Genomic DNA, 22,397 nt, shown 5'->3' with positions numbered 1-22,397 from the left:
TCTTCCTGAGTCTTACAGCCAGTCTCCTGATGACGTGCACTGGATCAGTCAATCCTTTGGTGCTGCCTTGTAGGCTGATGCATCCTGAGATAAGACTATATTACCAAAACTATTGAGATGCCTGCCTTTACACGCACATTAACTAATGGCATCCAAGTCTTAATTTGTAGGGTTCAATATTGAGTTGGCCCACCATTTGCAGCTATAACAGCTTCAACTCTTCTGGGAAGGCTGTCCACAAGGTTTAGGAGTGTGCCTATGGGAATGTTTGACCATTCTTACAGAAGCACATTTGTGAGGTCAGGCACTGATGTTGGATGAGATGGCCTGGCCTCCAGTCTGTGCTCTAATTCATCCCAAAGATGTTCTGTCGGGTTGAGGTAAGGACTCTGTGCTGGTCAGTCAAGTTCTTCAACCCAAACTCGCTCATCCATGTCTTTATGGACCTTGCTTTGTGCACTGGAGTGCAGTCATGGAACAGTAAGGGGCAATCCCCAAACTGTTCCCACAAAGTAAAGAGCATGAAATTCTCCAAAATAGCTTGGTATTCTGACACCTTAAGAGCTCCCTTCAATTGAACTAAGGGGCCAAGCCCAACCCCTGAAAAACAACCCCACACCATGATTCCCCCTCCACCAAATGATTTGGACCAGTGCACAAAGCAAGCTCCATAAAGACATGGATGTGAGAGTTTGGGGTGGAGAAACTTGGCTTGCATACAGTCCTGATCTCAAACCGATAGAACACCTTTGGGATGAATTAGAGCGGAGACTGCGAGCCAGGCCTTCTCTCCAACATCAGTGCCTGACTTCACAAATGCGCTTCTGGAAGAATGGTCAAACATTCCCATAGACTAACTCCTAAACCTTGTGGACAGAGGAGTTGAAGCTGTTATAGCTGCAAAGGGTGGGCCAACTCAATATTGAACCCTACAGACTAAGACTGGGATGCCATTAAAGTTAATGTACGTGCAGTGCCATCCTAAGAGCAATAAAGGGCCCGGGCAATGCAATGCACTGGGGCCCTGCCTACACAAGCACCCACGAGAATAAAAATGCAAATTATCGATAAGGTGATATTTATTAGTACAGCAGTGCCAGGCTAATGACAGCTTCCAAGTTGGGCGGCTGGGTCCGGTGAACACACACACAGACGGGAGTCAGACTCGACTGTCCTGTGTGTGCCTGTTCCCATGGAGGCAGACAGGCATTCCTGCAGTTGTGGGCTCCCCGTGCATGGCCCAAGTGGCCTGACAGCAGCGCAGGGCCGTCAGGCACTTGCCACCTGCTAAGTTCGGAGGTGGGATGCACACGGAATCAGGACTGATGTTTGGCTGGGGCTGGGTCGCTGGGCAGGTGGGGCCCCCCCAGGCAACTGCCCAGCTTGCCCATTCGGTAAGATGGTAATGCGTATGTGCTGTAGGAGAGGGATTTTATGTCATTCTTGCCTAGGCAGGTAAATACTGCAGAAATTTTCACTGCCTGGATGCCTGCCCTCTTCCTGCTGCTAAACGTCCGGTGCTGTGGGCGTTAATAGCTGTGAAAATGTTCCTGACTAGGCCCTGCCCCCTCCTCCCTCCATTGACAAACATTATTTCATTTATTTCACTGCCTGTAACACAATCTGTAAATGGTGGAGAGAATTATGTAACTCATATGTATCTCCCCATTCACAGACTGTCAATGTCAGACTGTCACAGAAATCAATGAAGAACTTTTCTCAACGGAGGAGTGTCCAGTCAGTACGAGAAGCAGAAGACTTTTGCATGCTCATGTTGACTGCAAGATTTGTATTAGCACGCGTGCACAAACATATTCACATGTGTGCTAAGCAGTAGGCACACAGGCATGCTCGGCTCTGGCTTTGTTGCCAAATGGCTTATTAAACCTGTAGTGTGACATGAACGGATTGCTCAACTAGTCCCTGACCTGCTTTTTTTTTTTTTTATTCTATTTTATAAACAATTAATAATTAAAACTTTTGTGTTTGTGTAGCAGAATTTCCAGGCATTAGGCCTGATGTGGGTCTGCCATTGTTACCGGTAACACTTCCAACACATATTAGTTGAAAACCCAAGTGTGAGAGCTGAGACAATGGCCATTCTGGCATCTTTGGTTTGTTTTGTTTATTTTGTAATGGGGATGGGAGAAGGGAATGAGTGGGATACTCCTCTGGCTCAACTAGGTTTAACTGGGACACTTTGTGGAAAAATGCCTGTTAGCGCTGTCCTGACGCCAGCTGAATGCCGACCAACGCTTCCTGGTGCTTGAAAATACTGTTTTGCTGAACTGTGCTGAAACTTTTGACTTTAACTCCTTGGTTAACTCAGAAGATCCAGGACTGTAGTAACTCTTGACACTTGGCACTCTGTCTAGCTCAAAAGTCCTGCGAATGGCTCCCTCCAGCCCTTCACTGACTGAGGTAGCTCCTTGTAACTGCTTGTGCTGCTGCAACCCTTAACACTCTACACTTAACTCTTCAGGGCCAACCGCTGGCACCCCCTCTGACACTCCAGGGTCCTCTCACTAGGCACCCCCTCTGACACTTGCTGGCTTCTGGATCCCAGGGACCTTCACCGGAGTGGTCCCCTCTACACTAGGCAGATTCCCTAGACACCCAATCCTTCTGACAGGAGGAGAGACAGCCGTACCTGGGACTCTGCTTCCCGCCAAAGACCCTGCGTCATGCGTTCCCCTCTAACTTATACCCACTCCCAGAATCCTCTGCAGCAGAATCTGCCTTCTGGGGTAGATACAGGCCTGAATGTGCCACTGATTGGGTTTACTCCACTGCCCAATGAGAACCCTTCTCATGGAGCCAGTGGGGAGACTCCCCAGCCTCAATAGCAACACCTGGGAGACATGACAGCCCAGCTGAAAATCATGGCCCTGCTGTTAGGCAGCCAAGGCCCACTATACTTTTCCTAGCACCTACCTTGTAGGGTGCTACATCCACCCCACACCAAACTGAGTCAGGTCCCTCTAACTCTGAGGCAGCCGCCTCCTGTCAAAAACACTGACCAAAAACTCAGGAGTATCCCACAAACCTGGAAAGGGGGAGAAGGGAAAAACAAATGTCCAAATGAATTACAGTGAAAAAATATAGCTTTACATACTCTGCTGTACAAATATACAAACATTTTACAGTGCATGAGAACTGATGTACCCCCCACCAAACAAACTTGCTTGGTGGAGATTTCAAAGCAAAACACACTGTACATTTCCTAACTGACTGTCTCTAAGATGATCCCACCTGTAGAGAAAATGGAAGCAAAAGTTAGTCAACTGCATACACTTGGGAAAATACAAGACTAACTGTCTAGACCGTTGAGTGGAAAGACCCTCCTTTTGACTCTAAGGGCGACCTTTCCACTCCCTTCCCTGACTGCCTCTGCTGTCTAGTATCTTGACTCGCCGGATCAACTTCTTAACAGGTAGAAGTCTGTACCCTCACACTGACTAACTAGGCAGAGTCCTTGGATGAAGTGAGACATAGCGCCCTCTGGCTGTCTTTCAAAGTACTTCTTGAGGGAAACAGGGCAAGTCACCATGCTGTATGGCCTGCAGTCCTGCTGAGTCAGGGAAGTTGGTGAGGCCAACATAGAGTCAGTTTGGGTTACGTTGCAGTTTGCTAATCATGCAGTAACTCGTGTAGGTGTGATATATAGACCACCTGGTCAAGTTAAAGAACTAGATGATCTACTAGTTGAAGAAATAGCTACAATGACAATGAAAGGAGAAGTTATCATTATGGGAGATTTCAATCTTCCAGATATAAACTGGAAAACCAAAAAAGCAAGTTCTACCAGGAGTACAGATATTCTAAATTCCCTACTGGGGTTGTCTCTGCAACAAGTGGTTGAGGAGCCAACCCAGAGGGAGGCCATTTTGGATTTGGTATTCACAAATGGGGATTCGGTATATGATGTCATTGTAGGCGAAACCTTGGGATCTAGTGATCACCAGTCAGTGTGGTTTAATATAAGAACTGTGAAAGAGTCACACCACACAAAAACAAAAGTTTTAGATTTTAGAAAAACAGACTTTTCAAAAATGAAATTAGTCATAAATGAGTCCTTATCAGACTGGAACGGATTACATGGAGTCCAGGAGAAATGGGACTACTTAAAAGGTGCATTATTGAAGGCAACAGAAAATTGCATTAGACTTGTCAGTAAAAGCAAAAAAAGGAAGAGACCACTGTGGTACTCAGCAGTGGCAGTGGCCCAAATCATTAAAAATAAAAAGCTAGCATTTTGTAATTATAAAAAACCCAGAGCAATGAAGATAAGGAAATCTACAAGATTAGGCAGAAAGAGGCCAAGCAAGTTATAAGAACTTCTAAAGCGCAGGCAGAAGAAAAACTAGCTCAGTCTATGAAAAAGGGGGATAAGGCATTCTTCAGATATATAAATGAAAAAAGGAAATTAAAACAAGGAATAACTAAATTAAAAACAAAGGACGGAAGGTATGTAGAAGAGAATAAAGGGCTAGCCGACTGCCTTAATGAATACTTCTGTTCAGTTTTTACAGAAGAAAAAGAAGGAGAAGGACCTCCACTCGAAAGGATGATTAATGAATCATTTGATGCATGTGTCTTTACAGAGGAAGACGTTCTAAGATTGCTGTCTAAAGGGAAGACAAATAAGTCACAGGGTCCTGATGAGATACACCCAAAATTATTAAAAGAGCTTAGTGGTGAGCTGGCAAAACCATTAACAGATTTATTTAACCAATCATTAGTAACAGGAGTCGTCCCGGAAGATTGGAAATTGGCAAATGTCATGCCCATTCACAAGAAAGGTAGTAGGGAGGAATCGAGCAACTATAGACCAGTGAGTCTGACATCAATAGTAGGCAAATTAATGGAAACCCTATTAAAGGATAGGATTGTGGAACATCTTAAATCCCATGGATTGCAAGATGAAAAACAACATGGGTTTACTTCAGGGAGATCATGTCAAACAAATCTTATAGATTTTTTTGATTGGGTGACTAAAATAATAGACGGTGGAGGTGCAGTAGACATTGCATATCTAGATTTTAGTAAGGCTTTTGACACTGTCCCACATAGAAGACTTATCAATAAACTGCAGTCATTGAGCATGGACTCCCATATTGTTGAGTGGATTAGGCAGTGACAGACAACAAAGGGTTGTAGTCAATGGAGAACATTCAGAACAAGGTCATGTTACCAGTGGGGTACCTCAGGGATCTGTACTGGGACCAATTTTGTTTAATATCGTCATAAGTGATATTGCAAAAGGCCTCGATGGTAAGGTTTGTCTTTTTGCTGATGACACAAAGATATGTAACAGGGTTGATGTTCCTGGAGGGAAACGCCAAATGGAAAAGGATTTAGGAAAACTAGAAGAATGGTCAGAACTCTGGCAACTGAAATTTAATGTGGATAAGTGCAAGATAATGCACCTGGGGCGTAAAAACCCAAGGGCAGAATATAGAATATTTGACACAGTCCTGACCTCAGTATCTGAGGAAAGGGATTTAGGAGTAATTATTTCAGAAGACTTAAAGGTGGGAAGACAATGTAATAGAGCAGCACGAAATGCCAGCAGAATGCTTGGATGTATAGGGAGAGGTATAAGCAGTAGAAAGAGAGAAGTGCTTATGCCGCTGTACAGAACACTGGTGAGACCTCACTTGGAGTATTGTGCGCAGTACTGGAGGCCATATCTCCAGAAGGATATAGATACTCTAGAGAGAGTTCAGAGAAGAGCTACTAAACTAGTACATGGATTGCAGGAAAAAACTTACCAGGAAAGGTTAAAGGACCTTAACATGTATAGCTTGGAAGAAAGAAGAGACAGAGGGGATATGATAGAAACTTTTAAATACATAAAGGGAATCAACTCGGTAAAGGAGGAGAGCATATTTAAAAGAAGAAAAACTACCACAAGAGGACACAGTTTTAAATTAGAGGGGCAAAGGTTTAAAAGTAATATGAGGAAGTATTACTTTACTGAGAGAGTAGTGGATGCATGGAATAACCTTCCTGCAGAAGTGGTAGCTGCAAATACAGTGAAGGAGTTTAAGCATGCATGGGATAGGCATAAGGCTATCCTTCATACAAGATAGGGCCAGGGACTATTCATAGGATTCAGATATATTGGGCAGACTAGATGGGCCAAATGGTTCTTATCTGCCGACACATTCTATGTTTCTATGTTTCTAAGTAACACAGGGGTCCTTTAGGGCACCCCCCACCAGAGTTCCTGGATACACTTGAATCTGCAACAAATGATATCTTCACCTTGTCAGAACTGTGGAAGGTTTCCCACACAGTTATTTGTAATCCACAGAGACACTGGCCCGATGGCACAAGGGGTCTAACATAGAAACATTCCTTTCAAGACCCTGGCCCGATGGCCCAAGGGGTCTGCATTGAACTTGAACACTTTAACAACATGGAAATTCAGCATTACACTTTCAAAGTTCCTTGATCAGTTGCGATGGCCAGCCGGCCAACACAGTTTTTCCTGGTTTTGAATGTTCAGATGAACCACTTGGGTCCCTTAAATATAATAGTCAGGGTGAGGTACCCGGACATAAGTACCTTGCTCGTTCTTGACTCTGATGGACCAGGCCTGTCCTGACCCATCCGGGCAACGAACCTCCACTCGGTCTATATAAATGGAGCGCCCAAAGTTCCACTAAGCTTTCACACTGTTGAACTTCATTTTTAATTTCTCTTCCAGTGAGTCCCTGTATGGCTTTGGGACAAAAAGGAAATCCCAGATCATTTTATCGCACCAAAAGTCTCTGAATTTTTCTATCAGTAGCATCACCTCTCTGAGGGCATACGGACAATCATATCCATATTCGAGTGCCACCTTCTTCTGTAGCCACCTCTGCATTCGAGACAGCCGGGGGAGAGTCCTCCTGTTACCCCTCCCCTGTGGAGAAAATGGAGTGGACACTCTGTATCATAAGTGAAAAATAGAAATAATAGCCGCGCTAATGGAGATCAAATTAAATAGTTGCAACTTCAAGTGTGACCACACCCCAGTAAATAGTTCTTATATCAAGTCGCGCTAAAAGTGAAAAATGGAACAAATAAAGTCCATATAAGTCCTTAAATTGGTGTAATCCTTAGTTTTCAAACCAGGCTCCTTATGGATGTATGCTTACCAGAAAGGTAAAATTTAAATGCAGGTTCTTTGTAATATATCTTGTCCACTTGATGGAAAGCCGGAAACGGTAAGCTCGTGGTGACTCAGTGGTCGTTGAATCATAAAATTAAATAGAAACCGCAATAGCGTAAAACCCAGCATAAATGATATATTGTGACTTGTAACACCCAAGTGATCATTCAATGGGTAGCTCAAAAAACTGTGTTATGTTGATATAACCACCACCAATGTGAATGCTCACAGATAGTTAGAAAGAAAAAAAATATATATTGAAAAGAAAAAATAAATAAATCCCATGCAATAGAACACCTTAAGGTACCCCTTACCAAAGTGAGTAAGGGCAATCGCATGTGACAATCAGGAATCAGTGTTATCCTTCACCAGCTGAAATCGCCTCTTACCATGTGAAAGCAGTAAAAACGCTAAAGTGAATGGGAGTAATCACATAAAACACTCTAACATCCGTGCTAATCCTTCACCAGCTGAAATCGCCTTTTAACAAATAAAACTGTTTAACAAGCCAAAGTGTAACAGGGCAGTCACGTGTAACACTTCAGAACCAGTGCTAGCCTTCACCAGTAGAAATTGCCTCTTACCAAAAACAGATGATATATACGCCTGTAGGTAGATCAGACTCCATGAATAGAGACGCTTGTATTGAAGCAAATTCTGACCCAGATGACTCCAAAAGATGGCCACAAGGTAATCACCGCCATAAAAAGAGAACAGCTTCCATAGTGTAAAACTAGCTTAGAATTTTATTAAAAATAAACGAATAAAACTCACAATTAGTCAGGAAGTACAGAGCATTGATGGTATAGCCGCCAGCTGGACGACTCCGCTCGTCCGCACTTCCTTGTCGCAGTCAGATGACGTCAGTACGCCGTGTCCTTACGACGTTTCGTCACAGATGACGTTTTCAAAGGTGCAGAAGGAGGTTGGGCTGGGTACCCGGAAATTGGTGAGGACTGCTCCGCCATCTTGGTAGAGGGAAATACGAGCCCAATAGGCAAGCACACACCAAGACCGGAACTGATTACACCAGTATATTGTATACGTGCCAAACGAGACAGCAAATGAGAAAAACTGCCGCGCTGACAACATAATGTCTTTACAAATGAATAGGCAAAAAACAAGAATACGAATACATTGTGAATAACCATCAGTACATAATTAGATTAATAATGGCCCCACCTAGTGGTTAAAAAGCGCATAAGAATATCTTATAATCCAATGCTCACAATATTAACAGGACAGCACCAACTAGAGGCCATTAATATAATGGGATAAATGCAATCTGAATGTAAAAAGAAAATCCACCATGAAAATGGACTTTTAAATGGCCGTTATCCACTGCCAAATAATTTTACTAAATTGGGGATTAAACCAAGGTGATAATAATAAAGCCCACTAATTAATATCCACAGTATACCAATCAGCCCTAACAAATGCTGCCTCAGCATAAAACATTAATAAACATTTAGATAAAATAAAGAACAAAAATAAATGATATATAGTCTCATTAAAACTAAGCGTTATCAATGAAAGCATTTAATTCAACATCAACGTTGAGTTCAAAGGGCAAATATGTTTTAGCTCGATGAATCCAAGTCATCTCTAATTTAGAGATGCCTCTAACCAAAGGCTCACCCCTCCAATGAGGCACAAATTTGTCTATCCCTAAAAATAATGTATTTTTGGGATTTTTGTCATGAACCAAGGCATAGTGTTTGGACACTGAGTGTTTAGGGAATCCCTTGAGGATATTGGACACATGTTCATATAATCTTACTTGTAAGAGTCGTTTAGTTCTTCCTATATATTGAAGCCCGCATGGGCACTGGAGCAAATAAACAATACCAGTTCTTATGCAGGAAATAAAAGGCCTTATAGTGTGAACTCTACCTGTGCTGTTAGCTGTAAATTCTTTGACTGTTCTGCATCTATTGGAGCTTAGAGAGCAGACTCGGCATCTGTTACACCTATAAAAACCGGTCATTTGGCTTAAAAATGTGGGTTTAGGCACTGGTGGTTCCAAAATGTTGGGTGCTACCCTATCCCTCAAGATGGGAGCCCCTTTGAAAACCACTCGTGGTCTATCTGGCAGAGTGCTTCCTAAAACTGGATCATTATCAAATATATGCCAATGACGACTAACAATGTTTTTGATACTCATATGCTGGCTTGAGAAAGGTGTGACAAAAGGCAAACTCAAGGAAGAATCACTACGATCAACTCTACTCACGTTATTCAATAACTGGTCCCTATTCATTTGGCCAACTTCTATTAAGGTCTCTTGGAGACATTTTTTCATCGTACCCCTTATCGAGAAACCTCTCCGTAAGAATGTGGGGCTTGGGTTTTGAATTCCTGAAAGTTGGTGCAGTTACGCCTAATGCAAAGGTATTGACCCTTGGGTATTGCCATTAACCAAGGGGCATAGTGGCAACTATCGACAGGAATATAAGAATTCCTGTCGGTTGCTTTGAAGTATGTAGAGGTGGTAAACAATCCATCCTTGATACCTATAGTAAGATCCAGAAAGTTGATGGTGGTCTGACTACATTCAAAATTTAATTGTATACCCCGATCATTGGAGTTCAGCTGGTCTAGAAATGATGTTAAATCTTTATAATGGCCATCCCAGAGGAGGAGCACGTCATCTATATACCTAGCCCAAAGCAGTATTTGTGGCCTACGATGGGCATAGATGACGTCCTCCTCCCACTGGGCCATGAATAAGTTGGCAAGAGATGGGGCATATTTAGCGCCCATGGCCACGCCAGTAACCTGGCGATAGAACTGTCCGCTGTACCAAAAATAATTGTGATGAGTTGCGAACTCCAGTAACTCCATGATGAAAGATATTTGTATTGCCGGCAGATCTGAGTCTCTATTGAGAAACATATTTACCGCATTCAATCCCACATCGTGAGGAATGACTGTGTAGAGCGAAGAGACATCGGCCGTGACCATCCAAACATGATCAGTAGGAATCAAACCTGACAGAAGGCCAATGACGTGTCTCGTGTCTTTAATGTAGGATGGTGTGGTCTGCACCAATGGCTGCAAATAAGAGTCAATGTACTTCCCACCCGGGACGTCCCATTGTCAGTGGCATCGACTCTGTGACGTCCCGGGTGGGGAAGTACATTGACTCTTATTTGCAGCCATTGGTGCAGACCACACCATCCTACATTAAAGACACGAGACACGTCATTGGCCTTCTGTCAGGTTTGATTCCTACTGATCATGTTTGGATGGTCACGGCCGATGTCTCTTCGCTCTACACGGTCATTCCTCACGATGTGGGATTGAATGCGGTAAATATGTTTCTCAATAGAGACTCAGATCTGCCGGCAATACAAATATCTTTCATTATGGAGTTACTGGAGTTCGCAACTCATCACAATTATTTTTGGTACAGCGGACAATTCTATCGCCAGGTTACTGGCGTGGCCATGGGCGCTAAATATGCCCCATCTCTTGCCAACTTATTCATGGCTCAGTGGGAGGAGGACGTCATCTATGCCCATCGTAGGCCACAAATACTGCTTTGGGCTAGGTATATAGATGACGTGCTCCTCCTCTGGGATGGCCATTATAAAGATTTAACATCATTTCTAGACCAGCTGAACTCCAATGATCGGGGTATACAATTAAATTATGAGTGTAGTCAGACCACCATCAACTTTCTGGATCTTACTATAGGTATCAAGGATGGATTGTTTACCTTGTTTACCACCTCTACATACTTCAAAGCAACCGACAGGAATTCTTATATTCCTGTCGATAGTTGCCACTATGCCCCTTGGTTAAGCGCAATACCCAAGGGTCAATACCTTCGCATTAGGCGTAACTGCACCAACTTTCAGGAATTCAAAACCCAAGCCCACATTCTTACGGAGAGGTTTCTCGATAAGGGGTACGATGAAAAATTTCTCCAAGAGACCTTAATAGAAGTTGGCCAAATGAATAGGGACCAGTTATTGAATAACATGTGTAGAGTTGATCGTAGTGATTCTTCCTTTAGTTTGCCTTTTGTCACACCTTTCTCAAGCCAGCATATGAGTATCAAAAACATTGTTAGTCGTCATTGGCATATCCTTGGTAATGATCCAGTTTTAGGAAGCACTCTGCCAGATAGACCACGAGTGGTTTTCAAAGGGGCTCTCACCTTGAGGGATAGGGTAGCACCCAACATTTTGGAACCACCAGTGCCTAAACCCACATTTTTAAGCCAAATGACCGGTTTTTATAGGTGTAACAGATGCCGAGTCTGCTCTCTAAGTTCCAATAGATGCAGAACAGTCAAAGAATTTACAGCTAACAACACAGGTAGAGTTCACACTATAAGGCCTTTTATTTCCTGCATGAGCACTGGTATTGTTTATTTGCTCCAGTGCCCATGCGGGCTTCAATATATAGGAAGACCTAAACGACCCTTACAAGTAAGATTAAATGAACATGTGTCCAATATCCTCAAGGGATTCCCTAAACACTCAGTGTCCAAACACTATGCCTTGGTTCATGACAAAAATCCCAAAAATACATTATTTTTAGGGATAGACAAATTTGTGCCTCATTGGAGGGGTGAGCCTTTGGTTAGAGGCATCTCTAAATTAGAGATGACTTGGATTCATCGAGCTAAAACATATGTGCCCTTTGGACTCAACGTTGATGTTGAATTAAATGCTTTCATTGATAACGCTTAGTTTTAATGAGACTATATATCATTTATTTTTATTCTTTATTTTATCTAAATGTTTATTAATGTTTTATGCTGAGGCAGCATTTGTTAGGGCTGATTGGTACACTGTGGATATTAGTTGGTGGGCTTTATTATTATCACCTTGGTTTAATCCCCAATTTAGTAAAATTATTTGGCAGTGGATAACGGCCATTTAAAAGTCTATTTTCATGGTGGATTTTCTTTTTACATTCAGATTGCATTTATCCCATTATATTACTGGCCTCTAGTTGGTGCTGTCCCGTTAATATTGTGAGCATTGGATTATAAGATATTCTTATGCGCTTTTTAACCACTAGGTGGTGCCATTATTAATCTAATTATGTACTGATGGTTATTCACAATGTATTCGTATTCTTGTTTTTTACCTATTCATTTGTAAAGACATTATGTTGTCAGCGTGGCAGTTTTTCTCATTTGCTGTCTCGTTTGGCACGTATACAATATGCTGGTGTAATCAGTTCCGGTCTTGGTGTGTGCTTGCCTATTGGGCTCGTATTTCCCTCTACCAAGATGGCGGAGCGGTCCTCACCAATTTACGGGTACCCAGCCCAACCTCCTTGCTCTAATAGATGGCGTCAGTACGCCGTCCGCACCTTTGAAAACGTCATCTGTGACGAATCGTCGTAAGGATACGGCGTACTGACGTCATCTGACTGCGACAAGGAAGTGCGGACGAGAGGAGTCGTCCGGCCGGTGGCTATACCATCAATGCTCTGTACCCACTGAGTCACCACGAGCTTACCGGTTCCGGCTTTCCATCAAGTGGACAAGATATATTACAAAGAACCTGCATTTAAATTTTACCTTTCTGGTAAGCACAGGGCCGGATTAAGAGCATCATGGGCTTGGCGCTGAGGGTTTTGAAGGGCCTTAAGGGCCGTGCCTTGGCATGCACCCAGAGGAGGAAGGGTGCAGCCATGCATGCCTAATTCCACATGGGATGCTGTCTCTGAAGCCCATAAACACATCCATGCATCGGCAACTGTCCCTCCTTGTCCGGCCTTCGTGCTGTGTGGGGAGGTTCTGAGGGAGCTGCCTGGGGAAGCGAGCATAGAAGCCAGACTTCTGTGTTTACAAGTGACAGAAGAGCGGTAACAGTGAATATGGCCAACCTGGGGCCTATATAAAGGTAGGGGCCTGGAGCTGCAGCTCCAATAGCCCCTACGTTAATCTGGCCCTGGGTAAGCATACATCCATAAGGAGCCTGGTTTGAAAACTAAGGATTACACCAATTTAAGGACTTATATGGACTTTATTTGTTCAATTTTTCACTTTTAGCGCGACTTGATATAAGAACTCTCTGTATCATACTCTCATAGGCTGTGTTCTGGTCTCTGGCTCTGGCAATGTTTCCTGGAGGGGTGAGGTCTGGAATCCTCTCAATGTAAGTATCGCAGAACCCCAGTTTTTGAGCTAAGTCCCCCCTCTCCATGGCTTCCTTGGCCTCTTTATCAATGATCACTGCTACATCAGGACCTGGGGAGCTGCTCCCAGCTTCTGACCCCCAATATCAATCTGTCGATCCCTTCTTCTATTGATCCGTACTTGTGCTGAAAAGACGGGGATCTGATGGGTACAGGGCATTCTTCTTCCTCCCCACTAGTACTGGTGGGTGAGGCTTGAGAAACTGCAGGCTTTTCAGGCTGCCGAATACTAATAGGGACGGATCCTGCCATTACTGCTGGGGTAGCTACATCCTCCGGCCACCCTCCAGTCACCGGTGCTGGCATGGATCCCCTTCCAAGGGAGCTCTGCGACCAAGTTCCCCTTCCACATAATGAGGGCCCACTGACGGCTGGCAGGGCCTCTAACTGCATCATCAGATGCAACATGCCCCTCCTCGCTCTTTTCTGCCCGGAACAGCAGCTAACCACACTGTCCGCACTGGGCCCACGCTTGCACTCTTAACGTGAGAGTGGTACACTGAGGACATACCGCTCCTAGGAACTCCCAGCCGCCTCCTGAGCAAAGTGCGAGTCCGCCATCGGGCACCATCTGGATACCGGTGTCTCAGACTAGGGACGGATCGGGCTGGTGGATCTGCTCCCGGTTCTGCCTGGCAGAGTCTTCACCCATGGGGGCAGTGATAGCGGGTACACTCTTCGGCTCTTTTACGAGCGCCATGCTCCTCTCTCCTACACGTGTCTCCCGCACAGCCCAACCCAAAGGAGGGGATATTAATAAGGTCTCTTTGGTCACTCCTGATTGGCTGGATGTTCCCGCCGTCTCCACCCTTTTTCCATATTGGGCGATGACTCCTCTTGCTAGTCAGGTCTGCATGTGGCGCGCTTTCCCGCACGGTGCTGTAACTCTTTCCCTGCCATGCTCTTCTACTTTAGTCCACAGAGAAATAGCTGCTAAGCGGATCATGTCACATGCCAGACATGCATCCACTCTTCTCAATTGCACTAGGACCACAACTACGCCTTCCTTCGCTGAAGCCAGCTGTCCCTCCTTGCTTGGCAAGAGTAATATCCCGCTGTTGGTCGCACGGTCGATAGTTCTCTTCCTAGCCATACACGTGCAATTTTCATCTTCCATACTGTCTCCGAGGCTAGCCCCACTGCCCCTCTCGGCATGGCCGACTACGATCCTCACAGTATCGGTGAAATTACTATACAGAATAAATGTCCCGCTGTCGAATGCACGGTCAACATCAGTCCACATAGCATGCGCACACACCCCCGGCCTCCATCTTCACCGTCCCCACTGGGATCACTGGCGTCCTCTTCTCCATCCCCACTGGGACCCCTGACGCCATCTTCACCGTCCCTGGGGCCTCTTCCTGTTAAGCAGTTGCAGCATTCATGCACTTTTACACTTTTTCCCCCTGCTCTCCATGTTCTGACAGCAGAGTACATTTCATAGTTCATATCAAAGGTTCTCATCAGATTACAAGCTTTACTGGAGCATTTGTGTTGCCACAAGCAACCTTCCATATGTACTTCTAGCTTCATCCCACTCTCCCTGCCTCCCACAGATCCAGCCTCACACTTGGCGTGATACTTGAACAACAGTTCTGGGCACACAAATGGAGTTTTCCTTCTGCTGTTGCCAGGGGAAACCAGCCCAGTAACCAATGGCAAAATCCAAGACGAGCCCCCAAATGTAGCAGAATTTCCAGGCGTTAGGCCTGATGTGGGTCTGGCATTGTTACCAGTAACACTTCCAAAGCATTTAAGTTGAAAACCCAGGTGTGAGAGCTGAGACAATGACCATTCCGGCATCTTTGGTTTGTTTTGTTTATTTTGTAATGGTAATGGGGATGGGAGAAGGGAATGAGTGGGATACTCCTCTGGCTCAACTAGGTTTAACTGGGACACTTTGTAGAAAAATGCCTGTTAGCGCTGTCCTGACGCCAGCTGAATGCCGACCAACGCTTCCTGGCGCTTGAAAATACTGTTTTGCTGAATTGTGCTGAAACTTCGACAACTCAGAAGATCCAGGACTGTAGTAACTCTTGACTCTTGGCACTATGTCTAGCTCAAAAGTCCTGCAAATGGCTCCCTCCAGCCCTTCACTGACTGAGGTAGCTCCTTGTAACTGCTTGTGCTGCTGCAACCCTTAACACTGTACACTTAACTCTTCAGGGCCCAACCACTGGCACCCCCTCTGACACTTGAGGGTCCTCTCTCTAGGCACCCCCTCTGAAACTTGCTGGCTCCTGGATCCCAGGGACCTTCACCGACGTGGTCCCCTCTACACTAGGCAGACCCCCAGGGGCAATTCACAGTACTCACGAACTGTGCATGCTTTCCTGGAACTGAACCCCTCTATCTCCACTGGTCCTTGGCATACCGGATCCTCTCTGCAGCTCAGCTCAGCTCTCTCTCTGGACTCTAAGGCAGCCACCGAGACACCCGATCCTTCTGGCAGGAGAAGAGACAGCCGTACCCTCCCTCCTGGGACTCTGCTTCCCACCAAAGACCCTGCGTCATGCGTTCCCCTCAAACTTATACCCACTCCCAGAATCCTCTGCAGCAGAATCTACCTTCTGGGGTAGATATAGTTCTGAATGTGCCACTGATTGGGTTTCCTCCGCTGCCCAATGAAAACTCCTCTCATGGAGCCAGTGGGGAGACTCCCCAGCCTCAATAGCAACATCTGGGAGACATGACAGCCCAGCTGAAAATCATGGCCCTGCTGTTAGGCAGCCAAGGCCCACTATACTTTGCCTAGAACCTACCTTGTAGGGTGCTACATCTGCTTTGTTCATAAATTTTTTTACACCTTTAACATATATTTACACGTCTCACAAAAAAAGCGCAGAATTAAAAAAAAATAAATTTATTTAATTTGCAAAATAACATTTCAATGCTTTGTACCATTGCTGACAGCTGAAGTGTAAACAAAAAAGTTGCAGTAGGTATTGATAACTGGTATCGACGAGTACCAACTAAAAGACCCTAATATAAATTAATGGTAATTTATTTTTATTTTTTTTAATTTACACATTACATTATTTTTCATTACATTTTAAATTTGATTGAAGAAAAGAGTATTATGTCTTCTTTTATTGCCATCTTGTTTGATAACCAAATGTTCAAGGGTTGTAAATCTATCCATCAGTAAATCTTTTTTCCCCCTCTTGATCCAGACATGCTCCTATATACTTCAATCCTCATGAGATTTTTATCAAAAACAAAATATGCAATATAGTGTAATCCTGTTTCACAAATATACAAGTACCTGTATATAAAATAAATGTTCTCACATATGCTAAAATGCGCACAAACATTTTAAAAATAAATCACCACATGCACTCCCTTCCTCATGCATCAATCCACATGCCGAGTCTATGCCCACAAGTCACTGGGCTTGCTTTTATTAATATTAAACTTCTTTACTTTTCATTTATATTCCCAAATAAGATATTCTCCTCATTTAGAGTGCAGATTGACCATGTAAATAAAAACATAAACACCAACCATAGTGCAGCCACATACAGAAAAAAACTTTTATTCCATGCTAAATTGCTTGCATGTACATAATTGAATGAGAGACCAGAAACCAAGATGGAGGATGGGGAACTAACCAGTAACATCTGGATATCACATTCTGACCCATTTCATCACCCATGACTTCCTGATTTGAGAAAGTGTATTATAAAAGTGCTGGTCCTATTTGTATATAATATATTTAACAGGAAAAAACAGAAAAAGGGGAAGAATCATTATTTTTTTTGCACTCTTATTCGATTATTTTTGTAAACTCTACTGCTGAAATGAATTTTTGTGGCCCGTACACACTATCCGAAAACCGAAGGAAAAATAATGCTTTCAAAGCGATCATGCAGATTGTTAGTACAGAGCTTTCGAAAGCTGATCAGGACAGTTCATCCGATATTATCCGATCGTACAAACACGATTTCTTTTCTTGTACGATTTTAGTTTAATCAGTACAGTTGTCTTCCGAAAATACAATACAAATACACTACATCACATGACATCACTTTCGATTTTTTTTTTTTTATTCTGTCGTATGAGAATTTTCGTAACTTTAGTAACCTCCCCATTTTCAATATGCGACTAGCATGCAAAAAAACCCCCCAAAAAAACTGACGATCTGTCGTCTGATTTTTGCATCGTGTGTACGGGCCATTGGACAGCATTTCAGACCAAAAGGAGCCAATAATCCGTACTGTTATAACATGATTGCTTATATGGAAGCTGCTGATGTGAATGATTCTGTGCTTCTGTGCCCATTGCACACAAATTCGGTATGCATACATTTCAATCCTGACTGCTGTCTTTATTACTGAAGGTGGTGCATCTGATCACATTGACAGTCTTATTGAATGGAGAAGGCACATGGAGGTAAGTGGTTGGCAAAATGTATACATGGTTTGGGTCAGTTTATCCTCTATAATGAGGTGGGGGGGGGGGGGTAATTTAAAAATGGAGGAAATCAAAAACCATGGTTGGGTTTTACAGTGAGATGGCTTACATCACACCACACTATAGATGTGGTGCACACATTTTTCTGCAGTATGCATTTTATGCAAAGCCCTCCATTGGGCACCTTAACAAACACAAATGTTTGCATTGTAGTGCAAAATGCATTTTTCTGCAGTGCAGCGTACCACAACATCATGCTTCCCGTTCCAAAGTGCATCAAAAAGGTGTTCCGGTTTAGCGATTTAGCCACCTCCCTCAGCTTTGCCAGTTACAAAGCATGCCTGAAGAATCATCTCTGGCTGTGCTTTTCGAATGGCAAAGCAAGGGCAGGCAGAGACACAGCATCGGTGTCTCTCCTAAACCCTTTTACGATGCAGCTCCTCCTGTATTTTCCAGCAGCTGCTTGGGCAGCTAACAGACAAGTAAGCAATTCAAGTTAGCAAACACTTACCTGTTATTAGCCTGTTAGAGGAACAGAGCTCTGGAAGTTTTGCTGGCAAAGTCAACAGCATTGCCTGTACTCTAATCTACCTGAAACTGATCTTTCACTAGTATTATTATAAATGTACTGTATATAATACCATGTAGAGCCTTCCAAAATAAAGGGAGAAGTTACAGTTTAAATAAAGCAGATGACTGGGTTCCCCACTGCTGCACAGCCAGGCATCATAACATTAAAGTGGTTGTTAAGCCACTACTATAAAATCATCGAATCCATTTTGTAATATAACACTAAGTGTTACTGTGCCTGTCTTATAGAAAAAATATGCCGATCTGTACCTATATCAGAGCAGCTCCGAGTGGATGGGATTATTTTTTAATAAATATGAGAGTAGCAGGAGTGGAGGGGTAGGAGCTGACATGAGCAGACAGGCAGGGAGGGGAGGGGGGAGAGGAGAACAGAGAGAACAGTGCAGGACTGCAGAGAGGCAGGTAAACTGACCACGGTGTCAGGCTTCAGCAGCCATGATATACCGTGGTCAGTTTACAGGGGAAGGGCAGAAACTGGCATGATCAGCCAGGTTTTTTAGGTGTTACAGGGGGCCAAATGACACAGCACTCAGAATGTGTTGTATAACATGCTTTAAGGAAACAGGATCTGTTTGTTACCCTAAAAAAAAACAAAACCCAGGACAACTTCCTCCCTATATACAGCTCTATTGTGATCCTCTGTACAACTCCAACTGATTCCCCCTCCTTGGTCTGTACAGCTCTAATTGATTCCTCTACAGTAGCAACAGCCCCTTAAAGGCTCTCTCCCTTTAGAGAGTAACACATTGAGTTATGAACTGCATCCTGGAGTACCTCCAACTCCCCTGTAGACACTGGTCCCAGCTATACCACTTCAGCAAGTGCTAGCCATTTGGCTGCCTCTTCCCCAGCCCACCTGGCTGCCTCTTCCCCAGTCTACTGACTCTGGAAACCTCCCAGGGAAAGTAGACTTAAGCACACCGCTGTTTTCAAGAGAGACCTGCTACATGTGGCAGTCTTTCCCCTTGTAAGTCTCTGCATTGTGCTGTAGTACTCACACTGTCCTCCTTGCTCCCGCTGCCTCTCAGGGAAGACTCCCTCCAAGCTTCTTCTGTTGTCAGGATCCTCTAAGGCAAGCACCTGAGCCCCACCCTAAGGCAGAGCACCCCCCTCCCAAAACCTTTCCCAGCATGACTCATTCCTATTTAAGGGCTCATTTAGTCCCTGCCAAGCCCATGTCCTGGGGATTGAATCAGCACCCCTAAATATGTAGAACAGCCCTTGTAGCCTCTGCCCTCTAGTTATTAGAATGTTCTCCATCTTTTCAGAACCAGGGGGAGGCACCAGAGAGCTGTCTGTACTGTATAAGTCATGCTGCCCTAAACTCTAGTATCCCTGACCCAATTAGAGACACAGGGTTTAAACATGAGTCAGAATATGTTTTACCTATTCCTACTCTAGTAGCACACTAGAGGGTGCTACAAATATAATAGATTTCAGATGGCCTTACTATGGAGAGCTTACAGACTTAAAGTATATGTAAACCCTAACCTTGTAAAACAACTCATTTAGTTTAAAATAGAAATGAAAGGCAAAACATTTGTGTATACGTATAAAACCCTTATAAGTACATTTTTCCTCCTTTTTCACATAACCTGCATAAGGACTCACAAAGTCCCTCTGTCCCTCTTTCCTCCTCATTTGTCCTTCATTTTGGTCTGATTTATATAGTTATATATAAAATGCACTGCTTATCTTTCAAAAAGTGTTTTACAGTGTTAAACCTTTCAATACAATTTCTAAATTGCTGCATTTGTAAATTCATACATACTACATACTTTTGCTAATAGGGGTCCCTCATTCTCATGTCAGAAAGTTGGGAGGTATGCGGCCAGGCCCCCCCCCCTCCTCTGCAAAAATGGCGCAGACTGACCTGAGGCGCCAGACAGAAATACATGTAACTGGCAGTGACACACTTACTGTGTGCTACTGCCAGTGGCGCCACTAGGATTGGTGTCACCTGGTGCAGTAAAACATGGTGTCACTCCCCCCCAGAAAAATGATTTTCCTGTTTTCTGAAAGTGCGCCAAAGATGCAGCATGTGGGACTTTTGGTGTAGAAAAAAAACACGCAATCTAATAGAAATCTATAGGACTGCGGCTATAACTGCTGATAAAATGTAGGAAGACCCCCTTCACATTACACAGCCCCCGTACCTCTGGACCCCTTCACATTACAAAGCCCCCCTACCTCTGTACTCCTTTACATTACACAGCCCCCCTACCTCTGGACCCCTTTACATTTCACAGCAGCTGCACCTCTGGACCCCTTTACAATTCACAGCCGCTGCACCTCTGGACCCCTTTACATTACACAGCCCCGGCAACTCTGGACCCCTTTACATTACACCGCCCCCCTCCACGCCTCAGGATCCCTTTACATTAGTTGTTTTACACAGAGCAGCTCAGATCCTCCTCTTCTCGGCTTCCTTCTCATTGCTCCTGGCCCCTCTCTCCTGTTGGGTGCCCCCAGAACAAGCAGCTTGCTATCAGGGCATCCGAGCCGAGTCCCCTATTTCTCCTCAGACAGCCGAGAGGGGGCTCAAGTAAGTATTAGGGGGTTGAGGGGGGCCTGCTGCACAGAAAAGGCTTTTGGAATGCATTAAGATAAAAAAAACCTTCTGCCTTAGGTGCTTTAAATTGGACTTTAACTTTAACAGAATATGAAACCTCTGTTTTCTAGGGTGTAAAGACAGAGATTTTGGAGGATGTAAACAATCATTTAAGGACCCTTCTTGATAAAGCCATGACAGAGGCTGTGCAATCATACAGAAATGGAAATAAAACTGGAAAATCTGTTATCAATAAACGGTGAGATAAATGGATATGTTAATGTGTTAAAGTAGATATTTAGGCACAGCATACATATTCATTTTATAACATCAGCATTGAAATTACAATACAGTTGATAGTTATTTTTAAACTTTCAATGTAAGCTTGGAAATATCTCCTTTCATCCTGTGAGTTCTGTACTGTTTGCTGGCCATCTCTTTCCACAACTTTCTGGTTTCATGTATGCTTTGCAGCTTCTCCTCAGCTGTTTGTGTTCAATTTCTAAGGACTACATATCCCATGGAACATTGCTGCCAGCAAGCTGTCATTTTTTTTTACTAACTCCACCGCCTGAAACTCCTCCTCTCAGCACCTCTGTTAAATGTATGACACAGCAGTGCTACTGACAGGGCATAGTGAATATGTGTCACAGAATTCAAGGAAGTAAATGTGTGCGATTTCCTCAAGTACATCTTCAAATTTCATGATAGATCAGGTTAATGGAGGTAGACAATATCTGAAGTTGAAATAACTAAAATACAGTGTGGAAAATTAAAGGATAAGTTCACTTTAAAAATAAATAAATAAATAAAAGCACATTCTTTACAGGTAAAAAATGTGCATTTATTATTTTTTTAATAGTTGAAGCCTGAAAAGCATTGCACTCACGATCAGCAGATCACTGCTCCCTGCACGGCCATGTTTTTTTCAAACCGTGACAGCTAGTATGGGGAACTTCACCCCTACAGCTGCCACAGGGAGGGGGTGGCTGGCAGGGGCTGCAGCACTGGGAACATGTTACATGTTCCACCCTATAATCGATATTATCGACCATAGATATGCTTTAATTTAGGTTTAATGTAACACATTTGCATTTGAAATCAGAGCCAGGGCCACATTTCTAAGACACACATACGTTACATTTATAAGGGCTTTCTAATGAAATTAGGTGGAATGCTCGGAGTAATGACATTTCAGAATTTCATATGAACGAAAATCTAACCATGTATGTCCAGCTTAACCACTTCCCGACCACCCGCCGCAGATTTACTGCGGCAGGGTGGCTCTCCTGCGCAAACCAATGTAGATCTACGTCGGTCGCGCGCGGGAAGCTAGGGGGTGAGTTTTACTGCGGCAGGCTGGCTCGGCTGGGCGAATCAATGTAGGGGTACGTCAGTTCGCGGAAATGGTGCTGGGGGGCAGCTCGCTCCGGCCCCCACTAGGCAGCGGGGATGCCAATCCACGGGACCGGCGGCCGCGGGTTGCCGCCGGGCACCCGCGATCGCTCCCCGCTG

At 44.1% G+C, this 22,397-nt stretch overlaps 1 protein-coding gene across 1 annotated transcript in view; it reads left to right on the top strand.

Annotated features, from left to right (window-relative positions):
* The window catches only part of LOC309546727 (sterol O-acyltransferase 2-like), a gene marked incomplete at its 5' end in the record, with an annotated part of 178,357 nt that overhangs the window by 108,949 nt on the left and 47,011 nt on the right, over positions 1 to 22,397 (top strand). Inside the window, 2 exons of the mRNA XM_082246428.1 lie at positions 17,667 to 17,719; positions 21,014 to 21,141. Coding sequence (XP_082102554.1) covers positions 17,667 to 17,719; positions 21,014 to 21,141 — 181 coding nt within the window. The remainder of the gene's footprint in view (positions 1 to 17,666; positions 17,720 to 21,013; positions 21,142 to 22,397) is intronic.

Source organism: Pelophylax lessonae (assembly GCF_965119305.1).
Source record: "Pelophylax lessonae genome assembly, chromosome: 2".
NCBI classification, from domain to species: Eukaryota; Metazoa; Chordata; class Amphibia; order Anura; family Ranidae; genus Pelophylax; species Pelophylax lessonae.
The sequence above is the reverse complement of the archived record's forward strand: the minus strand, read 5'-3'. Positions and strand labels throughout refer to the sequence as shown.